General features: G+C 46.3%; 1 protein-coding gene across 1 annotated transcript in view; it reads right to left on the reverse strand.

Moving 5' to 3' along the window:
• LOC119046096 (nuclear RNA export factor 2-like) overlaps positions 1 to 22,646 on the reverse strand; it is a 40,438-nt gene extending 17,792 nt beyond the window's left edge. Inside the window, 20 exon segments of the mRNA XM_053657471.1 lie at positions 13,258 to 13,390; positions 13,915 to 13,987; positions 14,548 to 14,590; positions 14,686 to 14,751; positions 14,753 to 14,802; positions 14,910 to 14,968; positions 15,113 to 15,220; positions 15,362 to 15,417; positions 15,502 to 15,570; positions 16,032 to 16,068; positions 17,966 to 18,075; positions 18,250 to 18,357; positions 18,478 to 18,566; positions 18,713 to 18,782; positions 18,897 to 18,977; positions 19,091 to 19,195; positions 19,308 to 19,391; positions 20,007 to 20,160; positions 20,402 to 20,582; positions 22,583 to 22,646. Of these exon segments, the coding sequence (XP_053513446.1) occupies positions 13,258 to 13,390; positions 13,915 to 13,987; positions 14,548 to 14,590; positions 14,686 to 14,751; positions 14,753 to 14,802; positions 14,910 to 14,968; positions 15,113 to 15,220; positions 15,362 to 15,417; positions 15,502 to 15,570; positions 16,032 to 16,068; positions 17,966 to 18,075; positions 18,250 to 18,357; positions 18,478 to 18,566; positions 18,713 to 18,782; positions 18,897 to 18,977; positions 19,091 to 19,195; positions 19,308 to 19,391; positions 20,007 to 20,160; positions 20,402 to 20,582; positions 22,583 to 22,646 (1,740 nt within the window).
• Between the last annotated feature and the right edge of the window lie 3,351 nt (positions 22,647 to 25,997).

The raw sequence follows: 25,997 nt of genomic DNA on the forward strand, positions 1-25,997 counted from the left end.
ATAAAAAATCTATGGTATATTTACAAAGTGGAATACTGTGCAGTAGAGAGAAAAACAATCTCCTCCCCTTTGCTACAGCATGGATGAACTGGAGAGTCTTATGCCAAATGAAATAAGGCAGGCGGGGAGGAACAAATACCATGTAATCACACCTTTAATTGGAATATAATCACTGGACCATAATAAACAAAAGAGAAAAACAAACAGAATATAACCAGAGACATTGAAATGAAGAAGAATCTAAGAAAAATCAGAGGGGAGCAGGAAGGAGCCAATGGGAGGAAGGGTTTTCAGGAACTGCTATAAAGGATACAGACAAAATCAAGAGGAAGGTTGGAAGCAAGGGAGGGAGGTGGGTTTTGTTGGGGTGGCAGGGAGTAGTGGGGGAAAATGCAGACATCTGTAATTGAACAACAATAATTTAAAGATACAAATCTGATAACTAAAAAAACATATAAACCATATATTACTCTCCAACAGGTTCCCAATTAATTTCCTCCTGGGAGGGAGGCGGGGAGCACTGGGGGCGTGGGCTGGGATGGGAGTAAAAGACAGAAAACTGTACTTGAACAATAATTAAATTTAAAAAATTAAATTAAAAAAAAGAAAAATAATAAACATATCCTTGGGGTAAATGTTAAAAAATTAAGTAAAATAAAATAATATACTTGGTCTGAATAAACAAACAAACAAACAAACAAACAAAATCTTTAAAACAATAGAAAGTAAGACATCGTTAATGACATCTACTACATAGCCTACAAAAACTTTGTGAGTGCCTGGAAAGTGGGCTTAGATGCCACACAGTCAGGGGAAGCTCATTCACACTATGAGACTTCTATACATACCTGAAACACCACTGCTATCTGCCTGCTACTTCACGTGTATGACAGAGCCTGAATTCCACAAACTCTGCTGTGGCTGTCCCATAAAACACAGAGACCTCCTTCATCATACATCGCTGACCACATCATTGGCCCATATGTGCCTCCCATGTCATTCAGTTACACCTCCAAGTCTCAGGATGGTATGCTTGATACATGGAGAACTGTTGGGGGAGCCTATATGCAAGGGGCTCTAGCTCGCTCGTGCACACACACAAGCTCACTCAGTGACTCACAGAAGTCTCTACTTTTGTCTTAAGCTTTCTGGTCTCTACAGTACAGCAAAGTATATGAGTATTTACCAGTGTTGCCGTACTTGGCAAGTCAGGCAATTCACCGTATATTTCGCAGAGCCAAATTTGTACGACTGTAAAGGAAAATGGTCACAATGAAAATGCTATTTTTCATTTGTTGTCATTATTTTGGAAATGTCAGTCTTACATCCAAATTGCTATTACCATAGTTTGGTAGATTCTCTTCGGTCTTATATAAAGGCAAGTATACTTAGAGTGTTGTTTCTCTTCACATTTAAACCATTATTGACTATGTAAGTGTGTGTGTGTCTGTGTGTGTGGGTGGGTGTGGGTGTGTGTGTTGCCTTACTGGAATGCCCAGGAGTCGTCTCTCAGCTTAGATCTTGAACAAAAGTGATTATTTATGAGTCATTTTTGCCAATTTTGACTTCGGATGAAGTGCTTTGGATGTTTCCCTCTTATGTATGGTGTTCGGTATAAATGTTTTACATACCTGTTATCAGTTTTTACAAGTATTTTTGTATTCTTGGTTAGTTGAGTTGTTGGTGTTCGGGTTTAATCTCCATGGGTTGTTGAAGTTTATTTTGCATGCCTTGTTTTTCTCCAGAATAATCTTTCTGATAATCACCCTATTCTTAGTCCTTTTTTCTTATTAATGTATTAAGTTACATTGTGCATCTCCTAACGTTAAACCAGTGTTGCAAATTCAGGATAAACACAACTTTGTCGTGCTGTATTATGTGTTTTGAGCCATTGCCGCATTTAGTTTGCTATCATCTTATTTCTACTTTTCACATTTCTATACCTATTTAAGATGGACCAGTGATTATGTCTTCTCGTGCATTGTTTCTCAAGAATATTTCTTCAAGATCAAAGCGTTTTTTCCCCCTGGAATTCATTCATATAAATTTTCAAATTATGTGCCTGTCTTATCTTTTATAGATTTGCTGTAAGTGCAAGCATGATATGATGTCATTCCCAGGCACAAGTGGCTGCTGAACTGTGCCTCCTAACTTTCTTAACCCACTACACCAGAGGTTTGTGTTCTACACATTTGGAAAACACTAACATCTAGCACTTTTTCCAACTCTTTCATATGTTATCAATTTCATTGTTTTTCACTCTTATTTTACATAGGTACAAAGTATTCATGTGCTAGAAGAGGATTAGGTTGAACAAGATCTCCTAAAATGTTTTCCACAAAGCACAACAGTATCTCAAATGGTCCGTGTGTGTGTGGGGGGGAGGGGGAAACATTCCATACCCATATAAATCGAGGAAATTGCCTCCTTTAGACTGAATGCTTATGTTTTGACTTCACACCCCTAACTCGATGGTGGTATGTGAAGATGTGGCTTTCAGGAGGTGATCAGGTCATGGGGGAGGTGCCCTCACCTATGGCATTAGAGTCCTTACAAAAGAGACTCAGAGAGCCCCTTTGGCCTTTCTGCCACATGAGGACACAGGAAGAAGACAGCCACTTGTGAAGCAGGAAATGGGCTCTCACCAGATGCTCACCCTGCCAGTGCCTTGATTTTGGACTTCTGAGCCTCCAGAACTGCTAGAAATAAACTGGTGATGTTTTTAAGCCATCCAGTCCATGGTGTCCTCTTACAGCAGCCTGAGCCAACTAGAACACTACCCATCCCTTTGAGATTCAAGTTGTATATTAGCATAAGAAATGCTACAATATGGAAATCCTTTTACCTTCATTTCTGTATGTCCCAGATTCCTTTAATGGAAGATCACGTTTTTGTTGTTGCTGTCTATCAGACATATTGTGTCGCTGAACAAACTTGGAAGTGCTGAAATGAGAGAAAAATAAGGTGGATATCATATACTAAAAACAATAGCAAAAGTAATAATACTCTTTAACCATCCATCAAATAATAGGTAAATTACCCACGATGTAAACACAGTCCTTTATTTCCCAAATTGCGCTCACTCCGTAGCATCTACGTGATTTTTATGAACAATACCCCTCCTAAGTTTGCTTAACATGTTTTTCTTAAATACATTCACTATTGTTTTCCACATGAAGGAAAGCAGGGACTTTTCAAGGGGTCTGAGAAGCAATGGTTAGAAAACTGAAACCTAGGAGTGTTTGGTGGGGGATGGTTTATTTAAACTCTTTAGGGATCCCAAGCACAGAAAGATCGAGGCATCCCACCCCACATCTATTTTAAAGAAACTATCGAGCCCTGTCTGGGTGGCTCAGTTGGTCAGAGCGTCCTGCCATACACTGGAGTGTGGACTGGCACACCAAGATCGCGGGTTCAGATCCCAGTCAGGGCACATACCAAGGCTGTGGGGTTCAACTGCTGGCTGGGGCGGGGGTGGGGGGATGGGGGGTGGGGGTGGGGGGGGGGAGGGGGAGAAGCAACTGATTGATGTTTCTCTCTCAAATCACTGTTTCCTCTCCCTCTCCTCTCCCCCTCCCCCTTCCGCTTTCTCCAAAATCAGTAAACATATCCTCAGGTGAGGATTTAAAAACTACTAATACAAAAAGAAAGTACTAAGCACCAAAGAAAATATAATAACCAAATTCTGAAACTTTGCATGATGCTGCTCCTTTCACGCTTTTATTGAAAACAATCAAATTCCTTTAAAAACGTATTTCTCCCTCCCTCTTTAGTAGCAAACAAGGGACAGACACGAAAATCAGATCTGTAATCCCGTATACAAAGTGGCATCTAAGAGGTCACTGGCGTCCTTAAGAACACATGAACGGAGGGGCAGAGTATGCCATCACACAGTACAGACAGTGAATACGGGAGGGTGAAAACAAGAGCAGGGCTTTGATGTGGGCATGGCGATGGGAGGCGAGGCGTGGTGGGTCCTACCCAGTTTCTCGAGCCTGGGCACAGAGAGAAGCCCACAACCCCCTGCCGCACTGCCCTGTGCCACCGCCAATTCTCTCAGAAAATTTGTGCTAGAGACTCCCAGTCCTCTTACCCGAATGGCGCCCCTCCTACCCAGTACCACACAGTGCTCACCCAGGCAGGGTGTAAATGGGTGGGAAGGTTAGTGTTCAAGCCAGTCTCATCAAAATTTCCTGAGCCAGGGCGCAGACGACAATTTTCACAGTCTTCCGAACCTACAGGGGAGACTCCTCGGAAAGCTAAGCTGAGCTGCAGTGTTGGAATTACCACACACTTAAATGGCGGACATGGCCACAGGAGGTAACATGGCTGCAAGACCCACGTAACACGCAGCTGTGGAGCCCTACCTGACTCCCAAGACCTTTCGACAGGGGCTCCAAGATGGAAAGATGCAGGTTTGAAGAGCCCTCAATCCTCAAGCGACTGAGAGGACTGAGTCTCGCGTGATCACAGTGCCTCACGCGATCGTAGCGCAGTATGAGACCAGAGGATATGCATGACCCACAGTGATTGGGCAGCGGCAGTGCTGGCGTAACGGCCAGGGCTTTGCCTGTCCAGTGATAGTAGGAGTCCCGGAACTGCTGACTTAAGAATCGGCAGAGTCCCGTGGTCTTCCATTGTTACTCCCACAGTCCTCAGTCTTTACGTGATCAAGGTAGCTGAGCTGGACCTGTGCCCATAGTGGCACACGTGACCATACTATCTACACGACCCTAAGAAGCCATTCATTTATGTAATTTTCTGGGCTGGGGCTTCCACATGCTACTAAGTAGTAGGGGCCATGTGACAGGAAGAATACACACGGTGGGCAGGGTTTTTAGGAGTCCACGATGCTCTAGTGACTTGAAGAGCTGGGTCTACCTCATGACCGTAGTGGCAACAGATCCAGAGAGGCCACAGGAGCCCAGGCGCGGATGGGACCAGTAGTTCCGGGCCTGCCGTGTAACTATAGCATCCACGTGATGGCAGCATCCACGTGACCACAGCTTTAGGAACTCACCACGCTCACAAGCCCGGAACGATGACAGCAGGGTTCTCCTGATCTGCGTGTTTCAGGAGACCAGTCTCTTTACAACACCCCGTGATCTGAGGTTGCCCATATTCCTGGCTTCCCCACTGATGCTTGTGCCTCCGAGTGACTTTTCTCAATACACAACTTGGGCTTCACCTGCCCCCACTTCTTCTCTGGAGTGCCAATTTTATGGGTGTTTTCCGATAAGGTAAATATAATATGTAAATTAACACGTGGCAACAAAAGAGGTCCTTCCCAAAATCATAGTCATTAGCATATTGTAGCGATTGCTCCAAAAGACTAAGCTACGGGCAATTAAAAAATAAACATCTGCATTGATCACCTTGAAGACAAACTTTAAAAAATTAACTCACTTTCAATTTCAATGAATATCTCTACATGCGGCAAATGTTTCTAACATTCTGATTGGGTAAATATCCGCAGTGTTCTCTGTTAAACAATGTTCTGTTTTAAACATTACTTTATGCAGAGAAAACAGCATTCAACCTACAATGACATTAAAGAAAAAAGACTAAGCTGTGGGTGCAGGTAAGTTGTTGACTTCATTTCGTGTGAGTGTGAAGAAAAAATATTTCTGGGTGCTCTTTCTGATTTATGCTGTTTCAAAGCTCTAAATGTTTTCTTTAAACTCGGGTGTGTTTGTTTTTCTTTTTTCTTTTTTGTTTCAAATACTAAGTTAGGGTAGAGTTTCCATTTGCTTTGTGTCTCTTTTTCTCATGTGTTTACACGCCACAGGTCTTGACTTCCAAGGTGTTATTCTTTTCCGTTAGAAGTGTATTTTCCTGTCATAATACTGCCTAGGATCAGCTTTCTATGGATTCTTGCCCCATCCCCTTCCCCACAAATGTGTCTGTCCAAGTTGATTTCTAAAACCAGCATTTTTCTTTGTGTTGTTCTAGTGGAAACTATATGCTTGATAGTCTAAAATCCCTAAGGGCTTAGTTCACCAGAGCACTCTGATCTGTTGCTGACTTTGTGCAGTTTTTTCTGCTCACCTGTAACTCAGAACTTGGCAGCTTTGCCCAATGTTTCAGTTACTTTCAAACCCAGGTTTCCAGTTTGATCAAGAAATAATACTGCCTCAGGTTAGAGTGGTGGCAGTGATGATGAAAAGAATTGGACATTAAGAGAAATACTTTGGTGAGATGACCAAAGGGAATTGCTTATGGTCTAATGTAGGAATAAAGATGTGCTCAAATGGCGTTTGGCCTGAGGACCTGGGTGAAGATTTTACAGAAATGGAAAAGAACTGTGAGACGAATGGTTGTTAATGGCAGAAACAGGCACCCTCGTTGGCTATATTAAGTTTGAAGTACCTAAAAGATAGTCGAGGGGAGATATCAAATTGAGAAGGATTTGATTTTGATTCAAAATCAAATTTGAATTGAGAAGGGAAAAAAAGTCCGTTTTAGATGTCACGTCCTTTGAGAAACCTTTCCTGAATTCCCACTTCCCATCCCTCATCACCCTTGGGTGCTGTGGGTAGCTTGTCACCCTTGCTACCCACAGCACCCACCATCACTCCTATTGTAGTCTTTACTAATTTTACGTTGCAGCTTCCTGTTTGTTGGTCTAATTTCTCTGTGACTGTGAGCTGTTTATGGAATAGAACCTATGTCCTCATGTTTTTCCCAGGTTATTTCTTGCCTCAGTGCTGACAGTCATTTCTTATTTGCATGACGAGGTGGTCAATTCAATTTTTTACATAGCTCAAAGTACTGAAAATCGTTTTCCAAATTCAGCCAGATTTGCCTTCGTCTACTTTCTGTTCAATTGAAGATACACCTATGAAGCTACAGGCTAGCCATTTACTTGTCTGAACACCGCCTTCAATAATTTACCTTAGAGCCCGTGTGATCTTAGGTCTGGATGAGCATACTACTCTTTCAAACCAAGCATGTAATAAAAATCCCAACACTGTTTCCACATGTAGTATCTTAAACCATGTCTCCTCACATATGTTTTTTTTGTAGTGTCTCCCATAGCCAAACGCAGGATTTAATACTTACATTCATTAAACTTCATCTTACTAGATTCAGCACTTAACTCCAGAAGTGGGGCTCATCTGGGATCCTGCATATGTCTCTTGACTTACACTCTTACCTCCAAGTGCTCAGGTGCAGAAGCTGGGAGCAAAGCAAATGTGTCAAAGTTGGGCACAGGCCCTTCTACCCAGCTTTAACCAGGAAACAACACTTTCTGGTTAACAGAAAATGTATTTTAGGTGGCGTAAAACTAAGTGTATTTTTTTGTCTGAAAATTTTGGAAAACCACTTTCTAGAGCAATTCACTGGTGACCCTCTCAGTAACGTAGTCAATGCCACACCGTAGCCCTCCCCCAACTTGCCACGCCACCCAGTGGCAAGTGATTTTGCTGTTTAAAATTTGTTCGACTTTCCCAGTATTGATTTAAATGGTGTGGCTAGTTTCAATGAATTTTTGGTCTATTTAAGTTTATTTGAAAACATCGCAGTAATTTGGTATCTTAGTGAGTATTCTTGCGACATAGAGCTTTGAATTCCCATCCCCCAGATTTAATCACAAAATGGACTTCTGCAAAGAACTTATCAATTCTAAAAATGCTCACGATTTATATTGGCTCACATCCTTTTTGTGAAAAATGTTGCTTTCTTGGCATGTTCAGAAAGGAGAATTTGCCATTTTTTGTGGCTAAAAGTGACAGTCTATTTGCTTGACTGGTGTTCCTATTTCCCCTTTTCTCCAGTATATCAGATGTGTTAAAAACAGGGAAAGTGATAATAGAGCACCAAATAATCTTATACCAACGGGCTTGTGGAATAAAAGTTAATTTGGGTACCATCTAAATCCCTTCTGGACTATTCATTCCACCAGGTATAAACCCGACCATCTTAATATGCTTCATCTCACATTTGCTTTTTTATTCAAATCACGAGAAAAACCAACTATTAAATGACTTGCCTACCTGCACATACATCACCATCTAAATTTATTTACTTCTTGCTAGGATGAGCACATCAAGGGAATACTATAGACTACTTTTTCCTGTCGCTAATGACTCCATGTTGAGTTCTCATGGTATTCCCACAAGGCCACACAGAAACTTGATGGTGCTACTGAAACCAGAATCCTGAGATTTTGATTCCCAGGCGATCACCCCTTCTATACTATGGTGATGTTCAAATGCTTACAGGACCTGGCTCGTGTAGCTCAATGGATTGAGCACGGGCCTGCGAACCAGACAATTGCGGTTCGATTCCCAGTCAGGGCACATGCCGGGGTTGCAGGCCAGTTCCCTGCAGGCCACTTCCCAGCAGGGGATGCATGACAGGCAACCATACATTGATGCTTCTCTCCCTCTCTCCTTCCCTTCCCCTCTAAAGATAAATAAATAAAATCTTTTTTTTTTTTTTTTTAATTTCTCACAGACTTTATTAAATGTCTTTTCAATTCCCCCTCACAACCCCCAAACCACCACCCTACTGCAGCAGGAGTTTCCGGTTTTGCCTGTAAATGATAGCCCTGGTCAGAGAGAAAAAGCCTGGAGGTTAGAAAAGAGATCTTCTGGCCCCTCCAGGTCAACCAACCCCCTCAAACTTTCCTCCAATCATCAGTCTTATTTGGCTTAGTCAATGACATCATGGGTCTCTGGGCAGATTTCCAGGGTTCTCAGCCAATCAGTGTTGGCTCATGAGGCGAGAGGTGTGAAAAGTTGGGACAGGAGTAAGGGTAAAATGTGGGAAGAGTGGAAGAAGTCACTGAGAGACACAGTCACAGCAAGAGAGACTCAAGCAGAAGGGAAAGGCAAAAAGAAATAGAAATAAGGAAAAGAGAGAAGCAGGTGTAGTAGGTGGAACTATGTTTTCCAAAAGATATAGCCAAGCCCTAACTGCCAGTACCTCTGCAGATTGGCCTTACTTGGAAATAGGGTCTTTGCAGATGTATTTAAGATCAAATAGCCCTGGCTGGTGTAGCTCAGTGGATTGAGCACAGACCTGTGAACCAAAGGGCCACCGGTTCAATTCCCAGTCAGGGCACATGCCTGGGTTATGGGCCAGGTCCCCAGTAGGGGGCGTGCGAGAGGCAACCACACATTGATCTTTCTCTCTCCTTCCCCCCACCCTCTAAAAATAAATAAAATCCATTAAAAAAAATGATCATTCTGGATTCGGGGTGGACCTGAGAGAGAGAGAGAGAGAGAGAGAGAGAGAGGCAGAGAGAGGAGCCATGTGAAGACTGAGGGAGGCAGAGATTAGGCGGAAGCCAGGAGCCCAGGAATGCCGGGAATGCCAGCAGCCACCAAAAGCAGAGGCAGGTATGGAATGGATTCTCAGAACCCCCAGAAGGAACCAGTACTGCCAATCTTTTGATTTGGGACTTCAGACCTCCAGAATTCTAGAAGAATAAATGTGCTGCCTTAAGCCATTTGTGGTCATTTGTTACAGCAGCAAGAAGAAATTAATACACAGGGAGACAATGGGGAGAGAGTTCTGTAAAAGTGAAACAGAGGTGAGTCAGAACTTGGGCAAGAAGCTGAGAGCGAGAGAGCGAGAGAGAGAAACAGAATTCAAGACAGAAAGGGAATCCCGGAGATGGCAGAGGGGAAGACAGAGATGAAGACCAGTTGAAGACCAGGCGAAAGGTTCAAACACGGGGAGAGGGGAGAGAGCTGTTCGAAAAGCGCTGGAGAAAGAGAGGGAAGATGAGAGACAAAGGAGGTGGCGACAGTGAGACAGACGTAAAGCAGCAGAGAGGGGCTGACAGAGAGTGCGAGGGCCATGTGGGGTGGGAGTTGGGGCAGAGACCCAGAGACGGGGAGGGACATTCAGAGAGAGGCAGAGAGAACCTGAGAGTCACAGATTCAACCTGGGGACAGTGGGGAGAGAGCGGGGAGTGGCAGATTTGGGACCGGGGGCAGCGGAAGGGAGGAAAAAGCCCAGTAGAAGAGGCAGAAAGATGAAGCGTTTCAGAGAGGGAGAGAAGGGGACACACCAGAACGAGCTCCCACTAGAGCTGACATTCCTTGTGCGACGTGCTGACTCAATGCTCACCACCGCCCCCGAGAGGCAGGCACTGGAATTGTCTCAAATTGAATATGAAGACACTGAGGGAAGGGACGGAGAGAGACTGGAGAGAGTAAGTAGATAGGAAGAAAGCACAAGGCGTCTTCTCCCCTTGGCACTGTGGGGTCCATGCTTGGGGCCTATGGGAATGTTTTCATTTTAAATACTTTTCAAAGTAGAAGGAAATAGTGTAACAATGAATAATAAGAAGAATAAGAAGAATATAATAAATCAATTTTTTGAAGACAGAATATATGTCTTCAAACCAGCACATCCACAAAATATAATTGTTAGTTTAGGGTTTGTTTTTTTTTTTTTAATGGAAGAAGAGACCCACAAAGGCAACAGAGGAAAGACAAATGTGGGGGTGGGCGGGGGGAAGAAGATGAGAGACAGACAGAGCGACAAGCAAGAGAGAAGAGAGGGAAGAGGGGACAGAGAAGAAAGAGAGAGAGGAAGACAGAGACGTAAAGTGACTGGGTAGAAGACTCTCAAACGACACAGTGACCTATCAAGGGCAGTGCCATTTTCGAGGGGCTCAAAGGTGATCTCTGGGGGTTTCGGGGGGCAGCAGGGATGACTCACGAAGCCACGATGACCCCAAAGGTGAAGACAGCCAAAAACAAGGAAACCATGATGCCAAACAGGGCCTGGTTCTGCGGATAGATACTCTCTCCGTTGTACTGCAGGTTCACGCGGGGCTGCTTGTCCACTGGGCGGGTGGGCGGAGACAGTGCGAGCTGGTTACCGCCCTTCCCTGGCCTTGACCCCACCCGACTGCTCGCTGGGCAACGCGGGCCCTCTGCGCACTACGTGGCCCTCTCCCTTTTCCCGGCGCTCCAGTCATCCATTCCTCAAATTCTGCGTCCCAGGCACCATTCTAGGTGCGTGGGATACCACTATGAACCCACCCTTGTCGACCCTCAGCAGCGTGTCATAGCGCAAAATGCCAATAAAATCTTTTAAAAAAATGCTTACAGGAGGTGCTCATCTTAAAAATAGGAGCACCAGAGTAAAAAAAAAATAAGCGAGATGAAACAATTGAAAGATGATGCACCCTCATAGCCGACTCCCACTTATAAATTCTTCCTTCTTCAGCTTTAAGTATATCATCAGTCAGATTTCTCTAACTTAAAACTAGAGCTCAAGTCTGAATATCGGCTTCTACTAAGCAAGATGTAGAGGAAATAAAATTGTTACAGCTTTATAATGCGACCTCCCCAGAGGTGCAAACTGCTTATTTCCCCTCCCACTCTCAAAGTAAAATTGTCTTTGGCTGGGAAATGATCATTTGCATAAAACAGTATGTAGAAAACACTTTATAACACAATATAAACATTTGCAGAATGTAGACTGACTTTGCATCAGTGTTCACAAAACTGTGTATCATCTAAGATTATTATAGACTTTCGTTTTCCACTTTAGGCACAATAAAATACAAAAATGCACTGAAAATCAGATTTAATGCACAAGTATCAGTCTAAGCCTCTTCATACATTTTTTTTTCTTGGAGAAAATCAAGAAACATAAACAGAGACACAACAGCAATAAAGCACCACCAACAGTAACACAAACCCAAACAGAGAATGCATTCTGTAATGCCTGGTAATTCTTTCACTTGAAATAAATGATCTCTCATGGGTAATAATTCACTATCAGAGCAATTCGATGAATAGAAATAGAGACAACTTCATTAAGTGCAATTACATTGTATGTAAGAAACACATAATTTTCCTCTCTCTCTCTCTGTCTCTCTGTCTCTCTGTCTCTCTCTGTCTCCCTCTCTCATAAAGAAAATGAGGAAAAGTAACCTGCCCAAAAGGCATATTGAATACTTTTAGAACACTTGGCTCCTCTTAGAGGTTCGGGCCACTGTCCACTTAGGAAACTAAAATAACATGAGGTTCATGGAACCTAACACTTCAGCTCACTTCTTTAATTTAATCTTAAGGTAACACAACTAAAAAGCTCAAAATCCAAGAGTAGATTTGTCCCAAAGAATGACTCTTCTTTTCCTCCACAAGTTTCCTTTTCTCTTAGGTTCTTGTGCTCTCCCCTTCTTACACTCTTTCGTAGAGATTGCATTTAGGCTTGTTTATTCCTTTACTTTACTTCATTGCCATGAACAAAACAACAACAAGCTTTTCTGAACTGACATCGACAGTATCCACCTCTCTTTTCCTTCACTTAATGCTCTGTGATCTAAGTCAATTTTCTTAACCGACTTCTTCAATTCATCTTTCAGCAAACCATATTAAACCTTTAAACTCCCGGAACAGACCAATCCCAAAGCTTCAGGGTGGAGGACAGATGTAACAAATACGATGAGGATGAAAATGTGAACCCCTAAGGGCTCCTTTCCTGGGCTTTGTTTACAAGATCCTAGTTCACTGCATGAAGGCTGCATCTGGGATCTTGCCGTTTACCTGGAGAAAGTCAAGAGAGAGCGTTGGGAAGACAGTAGAGCCAGGAGTGCGGAGATTCCTCCCCAGGCCACCTGACATCTATCCACTTAGCCTTGCTGAAGGCCTGGAGACCCATTTCCCTTCATCTCTGAATTCTCAGACTTCGCTTCTTCACGAGTAAAGAATTTTAAGTCCTGGTGCCATCTCGTCATTGCACTAAGAGCACCTGTGGTCGGGGAGGAAAGATGACCTCCCTGAGGACCAAAGTGGAGAGAGTTTGGCCACACGATGACACTGCTAAATAGAGGCTACAGAAGGAAGCCTCCCAGTGTACCAAGCCATATGCCCCAGAATGACCAGTGGCACTGCGTGGAATGCTGAGAAAACAGCGTAACAGCTTAGGCCTACTGGAATTCAATTGTTTAATATACAGATCTTAACAGGAACAAGGCAGCTTAACAAATACTGAGAGGAAACTCTGCTGGAGGTAAAAATTAGTAAATAAAAGAAGTTAAAAAACATCACGCAGAGAACCGTATTTCCTGATGCATTTACACCTATTAGTATACAGTGAGGATATGTGTCACGTGTAAACTTTTTAAGGAAAAAATAGTCGTCGTATCTAAAATAGTTACCTGCAAATTCCCTCTCTTCAACCCTCTACTACTCCCAGCTCCCTCCTATCCCCATGCACAACCAGCACTCACTTCTGAGACCACTAGAGGCTCATCTGAGACAGGCTGAAGGACACTTGCACCATTTCCTGCTGCTCCTGAGGGAGGGTGGGCTGAGAACTGCAGTGGGGTGTGGGCACGCAGCTGGACAATGCACTCTGAGTCTTCCTAGGTGTGGCGTCCCTCACAAAGAGCTCATCATTCACGACACACAGACTGGAGAAAAATGGACCCTCAGCCAACTGATGGATGGACAACCCCACGCCCTCAACAGTGATTCTGCTTCCACTGCCACTCAGCAACCAGATTCCTCCACAGCCTGACTATGTCTGACCCTGAATCATTGCCTGGTAGCTCTGCCACTCCCACGGAGGTCCCCCGTGGAGGGAATGCCTGCGAGCTTCACTAGATTTGCACCTCTAACTCCCTTGCATTTACTCTGAAAAACAGAGCAAAGGAGAGGACAGTCTAAATCCATTTGCAGAGCGACACACAGTGTCACAGAGAAGCCATATGACTTCACAAAGGTATACATCTAGTTAGTGTTGGGGTCACGAAGAGACTAACCCAGTGTACTAACTCCAGAGCCCACACTCCTAACCCCAATGCTGGACCGTTCCCTGGATCTGCATGCTGGCTCCCAGCAACACTGAAAAGAGCCCCCAAACCTGTACTGCTCCATTCCCACACCCCCGAGCCCAGGCTGGACTGGCTGTTCTCACCCAGAGCGCAGCACTCACCTGGAACTGCTGGCAGGGGTAGCGATGAAGGTCCGGGAGAAGGCGCGCACGCAACCCTGAGACGGTCCTTCCACTATCAACAGCAACAACAATCCTCGCTTAGAGCCACAATGTTTCACAGGCTCCCCCTGCACTCCCCAGTTAGGGTCGGACTCCACACATGCGCAAGGGGACAGCGGTTCACTGGGAGTCAGGGTGCCAGGAATGGGGAGGGCAACGATAGGAGCAATCTCCTCCCACTCACATGGACCCTACTATGCCCTGGGACAACCACTCCACAAGTTCATTTGATTCATTTTTAGCAGCTACCCAGGAGGTGGGCATTATTAGCCCCGGTTTGCAAGAGAGGAAAAAGAGTTCCATGTAACTAGCCCAAGTTCTCAGAGGAAGTTATCTGGGGCGACAGCCACCAAAACCCATACCTGTATCCCTAAGAGCCCAGCTGTGTGGGGCTGACAAGCATGGGTGCAGGTCAGGGCAGGATGGGTTCGGGGCAGAGTCGAGGCAGGAGAACACAGGGGGAATAGGGGAAAAGGGGGAGGGTTCAGGGAAGTGGGGAGAGTTCTCAGAGAGGTCTCAGGCTGCAGGAGGGACAAGTGGGGCATCTGCAGGCGGGACTCTACACACACTCACCCTCCTTGAACACTCCACTGACACAGATGAAGATCATGGTTTCCTGAAAGAAAAGAGTGCAGGTGCTCAGTCACCGACCACACCTCCCACCCACCTGTGTCTTTCTGGGCCAGCCCGAGGGAGGAAGCGGGTTCTCACCGACTGGAAACACATGTCCAAGATGAAGGAGCTGAAGTCATGCTGAGTTTTGGGCAACACACAGAGGGGAGCACACAATGTCACGTTTTGTATGTTTCAGCAGCTGAAAGCGCAGGTCTGTGGGGGAAGGACAGCAAGGGTCAGGGTTGCTGGGGACCCAGGGACCTATGACCGGCCCCTTCACGCCCCCTTTGGCTGCCCAATCTTCCCCATCCAACACGCACTGGGGTCCTTGAGGCTCTTCATATTCCGGTTATGTTTGACGTACTCAAAAAAGCTGCTTCTGGGAAAACAAAAACAAAATTAAAAAATAATAAAAAAACAACAGGATGTGTTGGTCTGGCCAGTGTGGGTGTTGCAATGAGCTGGCCTGTGTCTGCTGGGGAGCCACACAGCCCAGGAGCAGAGTCTGAGCTGTGATACTCACGGATCTGGATCGTTCGGGTTGAAGGGAATGGCAAGGGAGAAGCAGGCCTCATCGTGATAAGCACTGAGGAGACTCTGTCTGTCTCCAGAGTCATAGATCGAGTAATACCTGTGAGGAGAGAATGAAGACAGTCTATCTCCATGGTCTGGACCTCAGATGGGACTTGAAGACTCCCACGAGCAGTCCTGTGCTTGTTGGCCCAGTGTGGCCCAGCCCTCTCTCATTCCTGGTAGGCCCCGGTGTACTCACTGCTGGAGGAATTGCAGTACTAGACTCTTCACAACATCAGGACCTTTACAGCTTCCCTGGAATCAAAGACATTTGAGGCAATGTGGCTGATAAAGCCTCCCTTGCAATAAACGCCCCAAATGTTGACCTTTCTCCCTCACCTTGTAGGGCTTTGTTAAGTTGGGCCTGTCAATGTCAGCAGTAGTCGGTGGGGGTAAATCGTGGCCATCCTGGAGAAGGGAAGAGGAAGTTGGCAGTGTACACCAGGAAACTTGTCCCGAATACATAGGGCAATGGATGGGCTCATGGGGTGGTGAAGGACAGAAGTCAGGAGTGAAAAGGACCTGGAAATTTCATGGGCAAGATTACAGTGGGCATCTGCATCATGAGGTCCTGGAAGTCTCTACTGTTCTATGCAACTTCTGTGTGTGGGGGTGGGTGTGTATGTCTATTTCTGTCTGTGTGTGTGCCTCTCTCTGTTCCTCCCGCTCTTCCTCCCCACCTCCTTCCCTCCCTCCCTTTCTCCCTGTCTCGCTCTGTGTCTGTGTACATTTCCGCATCGATCATAATCATGTTCCCCCAAATGCCTAAGGGTCTGAAGCAAATGGGTGATTTAGGCAAGGCTCAGAGTGCTTGGGGGCAGGTGTGGAGGTCGTCGATGTGAGTAGAGATGATGAACGAAGGCACTTACCAAGCGTGACAACTTGGGGAAACATTTCCTGATGGCACTGTCCAAATCCAAAAACAGAAGGAAGTGGCCGAGAGTTTGGGTTGCAATGCTTCCATTTAGTGAAAACACTGGTGGCATGAACAGAGACAGGTGCCCTGCCCACCCAGCAGCCCCCTTCCCTCCTCGGCCTCTGATCTCAAGGGATCTGGGTCCACTTGCCTGCTGAGCACTGACCATCTGCCATATGGAATCTCAGAGAAACACAGGCTCCTCATCTCCCTCCACACCTTGACATTCATACTGCCAACTGTACTCCCTCCCTCCGTTTTTCCCTCCTACCCTCCCTCTCTCTCCCTTTTCATCCTGCCGGTTAGCTTCCATGCAGAGGGCCCTGACTCACTTCTCCAGTGCCACAAGGCACAGCATTTGGATCCCAGACTCTAGGGCTTCTTCCCCTTCCCTGCCTCCCTATGTTCCTCCTGCTCCCCAGTGAGGGCTCCAGAGAAGCGGTAAAGGGTGGGAGCCCAGAGCTCTGCTACCTCACTGGGGGCCCTGCATCCTGCCAGGACCAGGGCCAACCCCATGCATGGCCCAGGATGTTGGGGCAAGGGGGGTGAGTGACAGAGGGATCAGGAGGCAGGGAGGGGAGAGGGAGGGGGAAGAGGAAAGAAAGGGAATGAAGATAGAAAAGGAGGTTGGGAAGACATAAAGGGAGTCGAGAAAAAGGAAAAAGGGGAAAAAAGTGAGGGGAAAAACATGCTGCCGTGTGGTGGGGGGTGGGGGTCAGATAAGGAGAAAGAAGAAAAGGAACACGGCACCCCTGCAACAGCCCTTTCCTTCATCTGCTCCTGGGTGGCCCTGTGTCTCCAGGTAAGAATGGAAATCATGCCCTTGGTGGCCTGAGGGCCATGGGATGGATGCTGGTTGAGACCTTGTCAACTGTGGGAGCTCAGTCCAAACTGAGAGCTGGAAACGCAGCAGCCACGGGATCAGGTGACCTTTCCCAGAAGGAGGAAAGGCCAGACCCCAGCTTGGCATGGGCTTGGGGGGGGTGTCTCTGACCCCCTCTTATGATCACTGCCTTCTCTCCTTATGGCCCCTGAGCATCTGTGCCGGTCTTAGTTGGTTCCTTGCCTGAGGAATCCTACCCGTGTGGAGTACCCAGGGCTCCTCCTCCGAAGGACCAGGCAGGAGTGTCATGAGTGGAGTGAGGGGCGGTGCCCCTAGTAGGATTGTCTTCTGTCTCCTCAACCCCCTATGCCCTCTGCCTTCCACTGCTGCCTTGGGAGGCCCTTTGCTCACCAGTGCTGCCTCACTTCTGACCCTGACTCAGGAAACCCTGGATTCTCCCAAGGATGCCCCATCCCCTGGCATTGCAGCAAAACAAGGGATGTCATGATGACAGCCACCCAAGGCCTGGGCCCTTGGCATGGGGCGGGAAAATCGCCATGTCAGCCTGGGATTGGCGGGGGGACACCATCTTTGAAGCATGGGAAAGAGGGTTCCTCCCAGAATAGGATAGGGATCCTCTGTGTCATCTCAGAAGCAGGAAGGCCTGTCTGAGCCTGACTCTGAGGTGGAGGATGTTTCCCAGTCCAGGTCACAGTATCTGCCTCGAGCCTCAACACTCTTAGTCCTGGTGAGCGGGGGAAGCCCTGCATCCCGGAGACACTTCTAGGTGGGCATGCTAGAACACACCGGATGTAGAGTCAGAAACCAGACCCCTAGAGAAAACTAGATGCAGGGTCAGGAACCAGACACCAGACCTGTGGAATAGGTAAGCAGGTCAGAGGAAGGGAGGATAAGAGACCTTTACGCGTGCAGGTAAGGGACACAGAAAAGAGAAGGGGGAGCTTGTGGTCCTCTCAGAGGACCAGGGTTCTCAGAGGACCTTCTGTGGCAGGGCTCCCAGGGATCAAAGGTCCCCAGGAGGGGTGACAGGGATTCACACTGACCTTATGTAGGTGGATTGGTCTGGGAAGGTGTCACACAAGGGATTCCCGTCCAGCCATAGTTCTTCAAGCTTCAGGCCTTTGATCTTCCCCAGCTCCCAGGTGCAGTTAAGCTGCAAAATTGTGGGGAGGAAAGTAAAAACTAGTCCCCGGGAAAGAGGGGCATCCAAGCCCCTGAACCCACAGCCCCCTCCTTTACCCACAGGTCCCTGTGCCTGCCCGCCATCAGCACTCTCATAACCACCACCCACTGCCCTCAACCACTCTTTGATCCGTCCCTCTCTCACCTCATTTTTGGACAGGTTCAGGATCCTGATTGTGGGGACCATCTGTGTAATATCAGACAGGCCATCCAGCTGAAACAGTCTGTTGTTGCGCAAGTTTAAGGACAACAGCTTTGGGAAAGAAGAGTTAGAGTGACGGTTACCATGTGGGACCTCGGAGAGACGAAACTGCTCTCCGTCCCATCTGTTCCACCCCCAACCATAACACCAGAACTGGACCCATGGCCTCACCTCGGGGAAACTCGTCTTGATGACCTGCAGGGTGGCAGTCATGCAGTTTCTGCGATTCAGTATTATATCAGTACCGTGGCGCACCAAGTCTTCAGGAAGCCCAGAGTGGGGAAGGAGAAGGTTGAGAGGTGCCCAGGACAAGAACCAAACCTTCCCTCATTACCATCTCTAAGGCTCCCTCCCAGGCAGCAACCTCTTTCCTCACCTGCCTTAGTATTTCTGCGGTCAACCGTACCTGGGTCATAGCGCAGACTCTGGAGGTCAAGAGCTTTCTGGGAGACATCATATCTTCTGCTCATGGTCAGCTGCACGGGGAGATGGAGACTGAGCCCTGAGGTTGTGGTGGTGACAGGGAAGTCGGGAGGTGGAGGAGGAACAGGTGGGTCTGGGGCCAACATGTACCCTTGAGCCCGTGTTACCTTTAGTTGTTTCATTTTTTCTGGTGCCAACTTATCCTGCACAGAGTAAGGTACAGCAGAAGAATTGACAAAGATAGGTATCTGCAGGAAGAAGAGGAGGGATAAGCACCAGGAGCTCTAGTTGCAAAGAAGATGACCACCGCTGCCTGTCCTCCTGCCTCAGACCAAGTATGGATAATACCCTCGACACACACCTTTCTGTTCTCCTCGTCACAAATCTTGTAGCTGACATCCATCAGTGCAGAAGCAGCGCTAGCATCCTGGACAAAGAACTGAACCTTGTGCTGTGTGTAGTGGAACTACAGGGATTGAAGCAACGACAACGGTGTCAGGGGCCCATGGCCCCAGCTGAGCCAGGTCTCTCCCCCTTCCCTGTGCACCCCCTCATCTGGCTTCACCATCCTCTCTTACGTCCACTGGAGTGAAGGGGACAGTGCAATGGCTCTGGATTGAACTCATTAGCCAGCTCCTCTCATACTTTTTTCCAAAGGGAATCTAATGGTCAAAAGAAGGGCAGAGACACAGGAGAAGCAACGTGGGATAAGGCTAGAGAGCAGACCCGACACAGCCCTTTTCCCAACTTCTACTCAGCTTTAAAGGGCTTTTAAAGAAGAGATCATTGGCACGATTTCTTATGTGTGTGTGCCAAACACGGGGTTCTTACATCCATCCATTACCTCGCCATTCAAAGCTCTCCTCCCCATAAGCAACTTAAAATGTTAGACATTTTCCTTCTTTTACCAAGTTCCAGGAGAGCCTATCTAGGACACGGCTCGACCCCTCTGACAAGCTTTCCAGAGACTCAGTGCCTCATCTCCCCCACTCAGCTTGAGCCACACCGAGACATCCAGTATGAACTTGCTCCATTTCCGTGGCCGTAGTTCTGCCTTTGCCTTTAGACAGCCTCCTCCGTTTTCCTTACAGTCAGCCTGTTTCCTTTTATTGCTCCTCTGAATGTGCCCTTAGACGAGTAAAGAGTGTTAAGTCCCAGTAATAAAAAGGGCAGATTGTAAACTGTCCCCAGCGTAGTACTGTCTCTACATGAGACCAACAGATGTCCACCTGACCTTCCTCTCCACCGCACTCCATACACTATTCCAGGATACTCACTGTGATCTTGAACCAACTAGACTGGGTTCCGTCTTGTTTGTCCTCCCCCATCTCGCTCTTGAGATGTTTTCTATCGTTCCCCAGAGTGACACGGATTTGGCCTTCCTTATGCCATTTCACCCTCCTCTTTTCCTGTCCCACAGTATAGGGAGTGCTGTGGAGAAGGAGGGGAGGAGAAGAAGGGTGGTCATAAATGCTAAGAAAGTCTTCTAATAAATACCCTTGCTTCCCTGACATCAGGACCGCAATCGGTGAATCATGATTTCACCTCTAGCACCCCTCAGTTTGCCAGTGAGAGAACAATAATTGTAATAAAAAGAACACTGACAGTGAAAGAGTTGCATGGTCCCATGTCCTGCTCTGTTATATGCAAACCAGGCTGGCCGGTCACTTACTGTCTTCCTCGGTACTTCAGGATACCCTTCCTGTCCACGTTTCCACCATCCTTCTGGAGGTGTGAAGGCTGAAGCTCATATCTACCGTGCTGATAATGAGGGTTCCTCTTGCCAAAATCACCTGGAAAGGAACTCCACCCTTGCTTTCTTCCTTGGGGTGGCCTGCCAGCATCACTGTCTTCTGAAACAAGGAAAACAAATGCAAGTTTGGAGGCATGTCTCTTCCCGCTTGCCAATGTGCCATTCCTTAGGCTACCAGCACGGTAGGGCAAGCAAAGTGCCCATGTGCCCTAAGGGACCAGTCCCTCAAAACACAGAAAGGAAACTCTTCTGCCTGCCCACATAGGAGAGCCTTTTCTGACAGATGATGCTAGCCAGGGACAAACCCTGCAGGATGAAGCAGGAAGAGCGGGATGAAGAGGAGGAGGGGAGAAGGGAAGAGGAGGAGGAAACTGTGTTGGAACTTTTCAAAAATGGAGCAGGATGTATAAAGAACAGAGGTGTACACATCCAAGGGTTGCACAGACTGGACACCAGCCATACATCAGGAAGCCATGTGAATCTTGCCTCTCTCAGGGCCCTCTAACTACCTCACCAATACTTGGCAGGTGATCTCTCTCATGCTTCTCAAACCCAATCGGCCACCAAACTGATTCCACTAACACTCACTCAGCAAGCTCTGCTTCCTTTGCTGGTGCAGTACAAGCTTTAGTGTCAGGTGGAACGCAGGTAACAGCCTCCTAAACTGTCCCCCTCCCTCCAGCCGTGGTCCAAACAGTACCCTATTTGAAATATCCAGAGACAGCTTTCTCTTCGTCCAGTCTGAAATGCTTTTGAGACCAGGCGACAACTCTTTTCTAATCTCAGCTCTTCTATAACACGGAAACCGGAATGGTGTTGCGACTGCTATTTCCCAATCTCTACAGATTCCTCCTTTCTTTCTGTTATGGATTTCCAATTTGAGCCCTTTTTGGTCAGAGAACATGCTGTGTGTAACTTCAGTTTTTTAAAGCTTGTGGAGGTTTGCTTGGGTGCCCAGCTCATGGCCTGTCTTGATGAATGTTACATAGACACGCACAAAAAAACACTGTGTGCCGCTGCTGTTGGGTGGAGCGTTCTACTTGTCAGCTAGATCCTGTTAGTTTACTGCATCGTTTGAATCTCTTCTATCCTTGTTCATTTTCCCTCTAGAAATTCTGTCACTTGCTGAGAGTGGCTGCTGAAGACCCCGACTGTCCTTTTGGACTTTGCTATTTCTCCTTTCAGCGCCATCAGTTTTAGCTTTGTGAACCTTGTGGCCGTGCTGTTAGTAGTAGCGTACGCCCTCAGGATCAGGATGCCTCCCTGGTTGAGACAGTCTTTTATCTCCATATCATGCCTCTCATCTCTTAAAATTTTTAGCCCTGACATCTACCCTATGGGAGGTTGTAACCACAAGTATGCTCATAAGGTGTCTTGGTAATACTGCACTCTGTATTTTCTCCTAGGAGTGGTGTTGCTGTCCACCCCTAACCCCCACAAACACTCCCAACAACGTATGTTAATTCTCCATGTGGAGGGAGTTGGCGTTTTGTGTGCATCTACATAAACAAGGTAGTCCCCATTCTCTCTCCCCTACGAGGGTTCACTAATGGTATTTTATCTTTAGCGCATTCAATTGAAACAGTGCACCAGCAGACAACAACACTAGTGCTTTGCTTGAGTGGGCAGGAAGATTACGGAAATTAGACTGTAAGAAGAAGCCCAGCTTCCTTTGGGGTCTCATGTTTAAGGTGCTCTAGGTCTGTGTGTTGCACATTTTGTACATCAATTACCCCATGTTTCCTCGGGGCCACTCAGGAGTAAACATTGCGACGACGGCTGATCACCCAGTGACGTGCTGATGACGACCAGGCCTCAGATTAACACCTCCAGGGAGCCACTGCTCTCACTGTGTGGCCCGCTGTCAGGACAATCTTAAAAGTCAGAGCCCTTGAGACCTTCCATGTGGTGCGTGGCACTGGAAGCGAAGTTGAACACGGGTACAGCGTTTTACCCATGAATACCACTTGCTCAGTTCCCAACACTTGGAGGACACTGGAGTGCTCTCTTTCTTTCTCTGACACTGCACAACCCAGCGGTCAGGACGTTCCTTAGGCCCCGCTCCAAAAGTCTATCCAGAATCTAGCCACTTCTCACTACCTCCATTACTACGTGCTCTGGCCAAGATACCGACATCTATATGGCGGATTATGCTGCCTTCCATCTAGTCCTCTCGTTTCATCCCTGCCCCCTCACCGTCGGTTTTCAATCCAACAGCACAGCATAGGTCTATGCATTTCACTCTGCTCAAACACGCCATAAAATCGTTTGAAGCCCATGAGCATGTTAAAAAGTCATGAGTTCGTAACACTAGTAAACAACAGTAACCACACCAAAGTGACACCTTATTTGGACGTGTTGGTGAATGTCAGGAAACCAGACCATTTCCATGAAAATCAGACAAAAGTAAAAAAAAAAAATCAAATATTAAAAGGGAGCAATAAGGGTAGGGAGTGAGCCCATGGTTTACAGGAAGAGCTAGAGTAATTTTTGAGAACTGCCATTACTTCAGCAATAATGTTGCTGAGAAGAAAGTATAAAAGTGAGTTCGCTAACAGCTGCAGCACTTTCCAGACCAACCGAGTGATTACAGTGCTTGAACAGGGACCGAGGCTTCCCTCATCAAAGTGCTTCACACACAAGGCACCTCAGTCATGGCCTTGTTTTGGGAATCTCTCAGGACAGTAGATATGTGATAAAAACCACAGAGGGATACTCCCACACATGCTCACACACAGACACCCATACACACCTACAGACATCCACTTATTGAATATTTGTGACCAGGAAAATGGTCACAATGAAAATGCTATTTTTCATTTGTTGTAATTATTTTGGAAATGTCAGTCTTACATCCAAATTGCTATTACCATAGTTTGGTAGATTCTCTTCGGTCTTATATAAAGGCAAGTATACTTAGAGTGTTGTTTCTCTTCACATTTAAACCATTATTGACTATGTAATGTGTGTGTGTTTGTGTGTGTGGGTGGGTGTGGGTGTGTGTGTTGCCTTACTGGAATGCCCAGCAGGCGTCTCTCAGCTCAGATCTTGAACAAAACTGATTATTTATGAGTCATTTTTGCCAATTTTGACTTCAGATGAAGTGCTCTGGATGTTTCCCTCTTATGTATGGTGTTCGGTATAAATGTTTTACATACCTGTTATCAGTTTTTACAAGTATTTTTGTATTCTTGGTTAGTTGAGTTGTTGGTGTTCGGGTTTAATCTCCATGGGTTGTTGAAGTTTATTGTGCATGCCTTGTTTTTCTCCAGAATAATCTTTGTGATAATCACCCTATTCTTAGTCCTTTTTCTTATTAATGTATTAAGTTACATTGTGCATCTCCTAACGTTAAACCAGTGTTGCAAATTCAGGATAAACACAACTTTGTCATGCTGTATTATGTGTTTTGAGCCATTGCCGCATTTAGTTTGCTATCATCTTATTTCTACTTTTCACATTTCTATACCTATTTAAGATGGACCAGTGATTATGTCTTCTCGTGCATTGTTTCTCAAGAATATTTCTTCAAGATCAAAGCGTTTTTTCCCCCTGGAATTCATTCATATAAATTTTCAAATTATGTGCCTGTCTTATCTTTTATAGATTTGCTGTAAGTGCAAGCATGATATGATGTCATTCCCAGGCACAAGTGGCTGCTGAACTGTGCCTCCTAACTTTCTTAACCCACTACACCAGAGGTTTGTGTTCTACACATTTGGAAAACACTAACATCTAGCACTTTTTCCAACTCTTTCATATGTTATCAATTTCATTGTTTTTCACTCTTATTTTACATAGGTACAAAGTATTCATGTGCTAGAAGAGGATTAGGTTGAACAAGATCTCCTAAAATGTTTTCCACAAAGCACAACAGTATCTCAAATGGTTCGTGTGTGTGTGGGGGGGGGAGGGGGAAAACATTCCATACCCATATAAATCGAGGAAATTGCCTCCTTTAGACTGAATGTTTATGTTTTGACTTCACACCCCTAACTCGATGGTGGTATGTGAAGATGTGGCTTTCAGGAGGTGATCAGGTCATGGGGGAGGTGCCCTCACCTATGGCATTAGAGTCCTTACAAAAGAGACTCAGAGAGCCCCTTTGGCCTTTCTGCCACATGAGGACACAGGAAGAAATCAGCCACTTGTGAAGCAGGAAATGGGCTCTCACCAGATGCTCACCCTGCCAGTGCCTTGATTTTGGACTTCTGAGCCTCCAGAACTGCTAGAAATAAACTGGTGATGTTTTTAAGCCATCCAGTCCATGGTGTCCTCTTACAGCAGCCTGAGCCAACTAGAACACTACCCATCCCTTTGAGATTCAAGTTGTATATTAGCATAAGAAATGCTACAATATGGAAATCCTTTTACCTTCATTTCTGTATGTCCCAGATTCCTTTAATGGAAGATCACGTTTTTGTTGTTGCTGTCTATCAGACATATTGTGTCGCTGAACAAACTTGGAAGTGCTGAAATGAGAGAAAAATAAGGTGGATATCATATACTAAAAACAATAGCAAAAGTAATAATACTCTTTAACCATCCATCAAATAATAGGTAAATTACCCACGATGTAAACACAGTCCTTTATTTCCCAAATTGCGCTCACTCCGTAGCATCTACGTGATTTTTATGAACAATACCCCTCCTAAGTTTGCTTAACATGTTTTTCTTAAATACATTCACTATTGTTTTCCACATGAAGGAAAGCAGGGACTTTTCAAGGGGTCTGAGAAGCAATGGTTAGAAAACTGAAACCTAGGAGTGTTTGGTGGGGGATGGTTTATTTAAACTCTTTAGGGATCCCAAGCACAGAAAGATCGAGGCATCCCACCCCACATCTATTTTAAAGAAACTATCGAGCCCTGTCTGGGTGGCTCAGTTGGTCAGAGCGTCCTGCCATACACTGGAGTGTGGACTGGCACACCAAGATCGCGGGTTCAGATCCCAGTCAGGGCACATACCAAGGCTGTGGGGTTCAACTGCTGGCTGGGGCGGGGGTGGGGGGATGGGGGGTGGGGGTGGGGGAGGGGAGGGGGAGAAGCAACTGATTGATGTTTCTCTCTCAAATCACTGTTTCCTCTCCCTCTCCTCTCCCCCTCCCCCTTCCGCTTTCTCCAAAATCAGTAAACATATCCTCAGGTGAGGATTTAAAAACTACTAATACAAAAAGAAAGTACTAAGCACCAAAGAAAATATAATAACCAAATTCTGAAACTTTGCATGATGCTGCTCCTTTCACGCTTTTATTGAAAACAATCAAATTCCTTTAAAAACGTATTTCTCCCTCCCTCTTTAGTAGCAAACAAGGGACAGACACGAAAATCAGATCTGTAATCCCGTATACAAAGTGGCATCTAAGAGGTCACTGGCGTCCTTAAGAACACATGAACGGAGGGGCAGAGTATGCCATCACACAGTACAGACAGTGAATACGGGAGGGTGAAAACAAGAGCAGGGCTTTGATGTGGGCATGGCGATGGGAGGCGAGGCGTGGTGGGTCCTACCCAGT

This window comes from Artibeus jamaicensis, unplaced genomic scaffold (assembly GCF_021234435.1).
Source record: "Artibeus jamaicensis isolate MK-2021 breed Jamaican fruit bat unplaced genomic scaffold, CSHL_Jam_final scaffold_461, whole genome shotgun sequence".
Classification (NCBI taxonomy): Eukaryota; Metazoa; Chordata; class Mammalia; order Chiroptera; family Phyllostomidae; genus Artibeus; species Artibeus jamaicensis.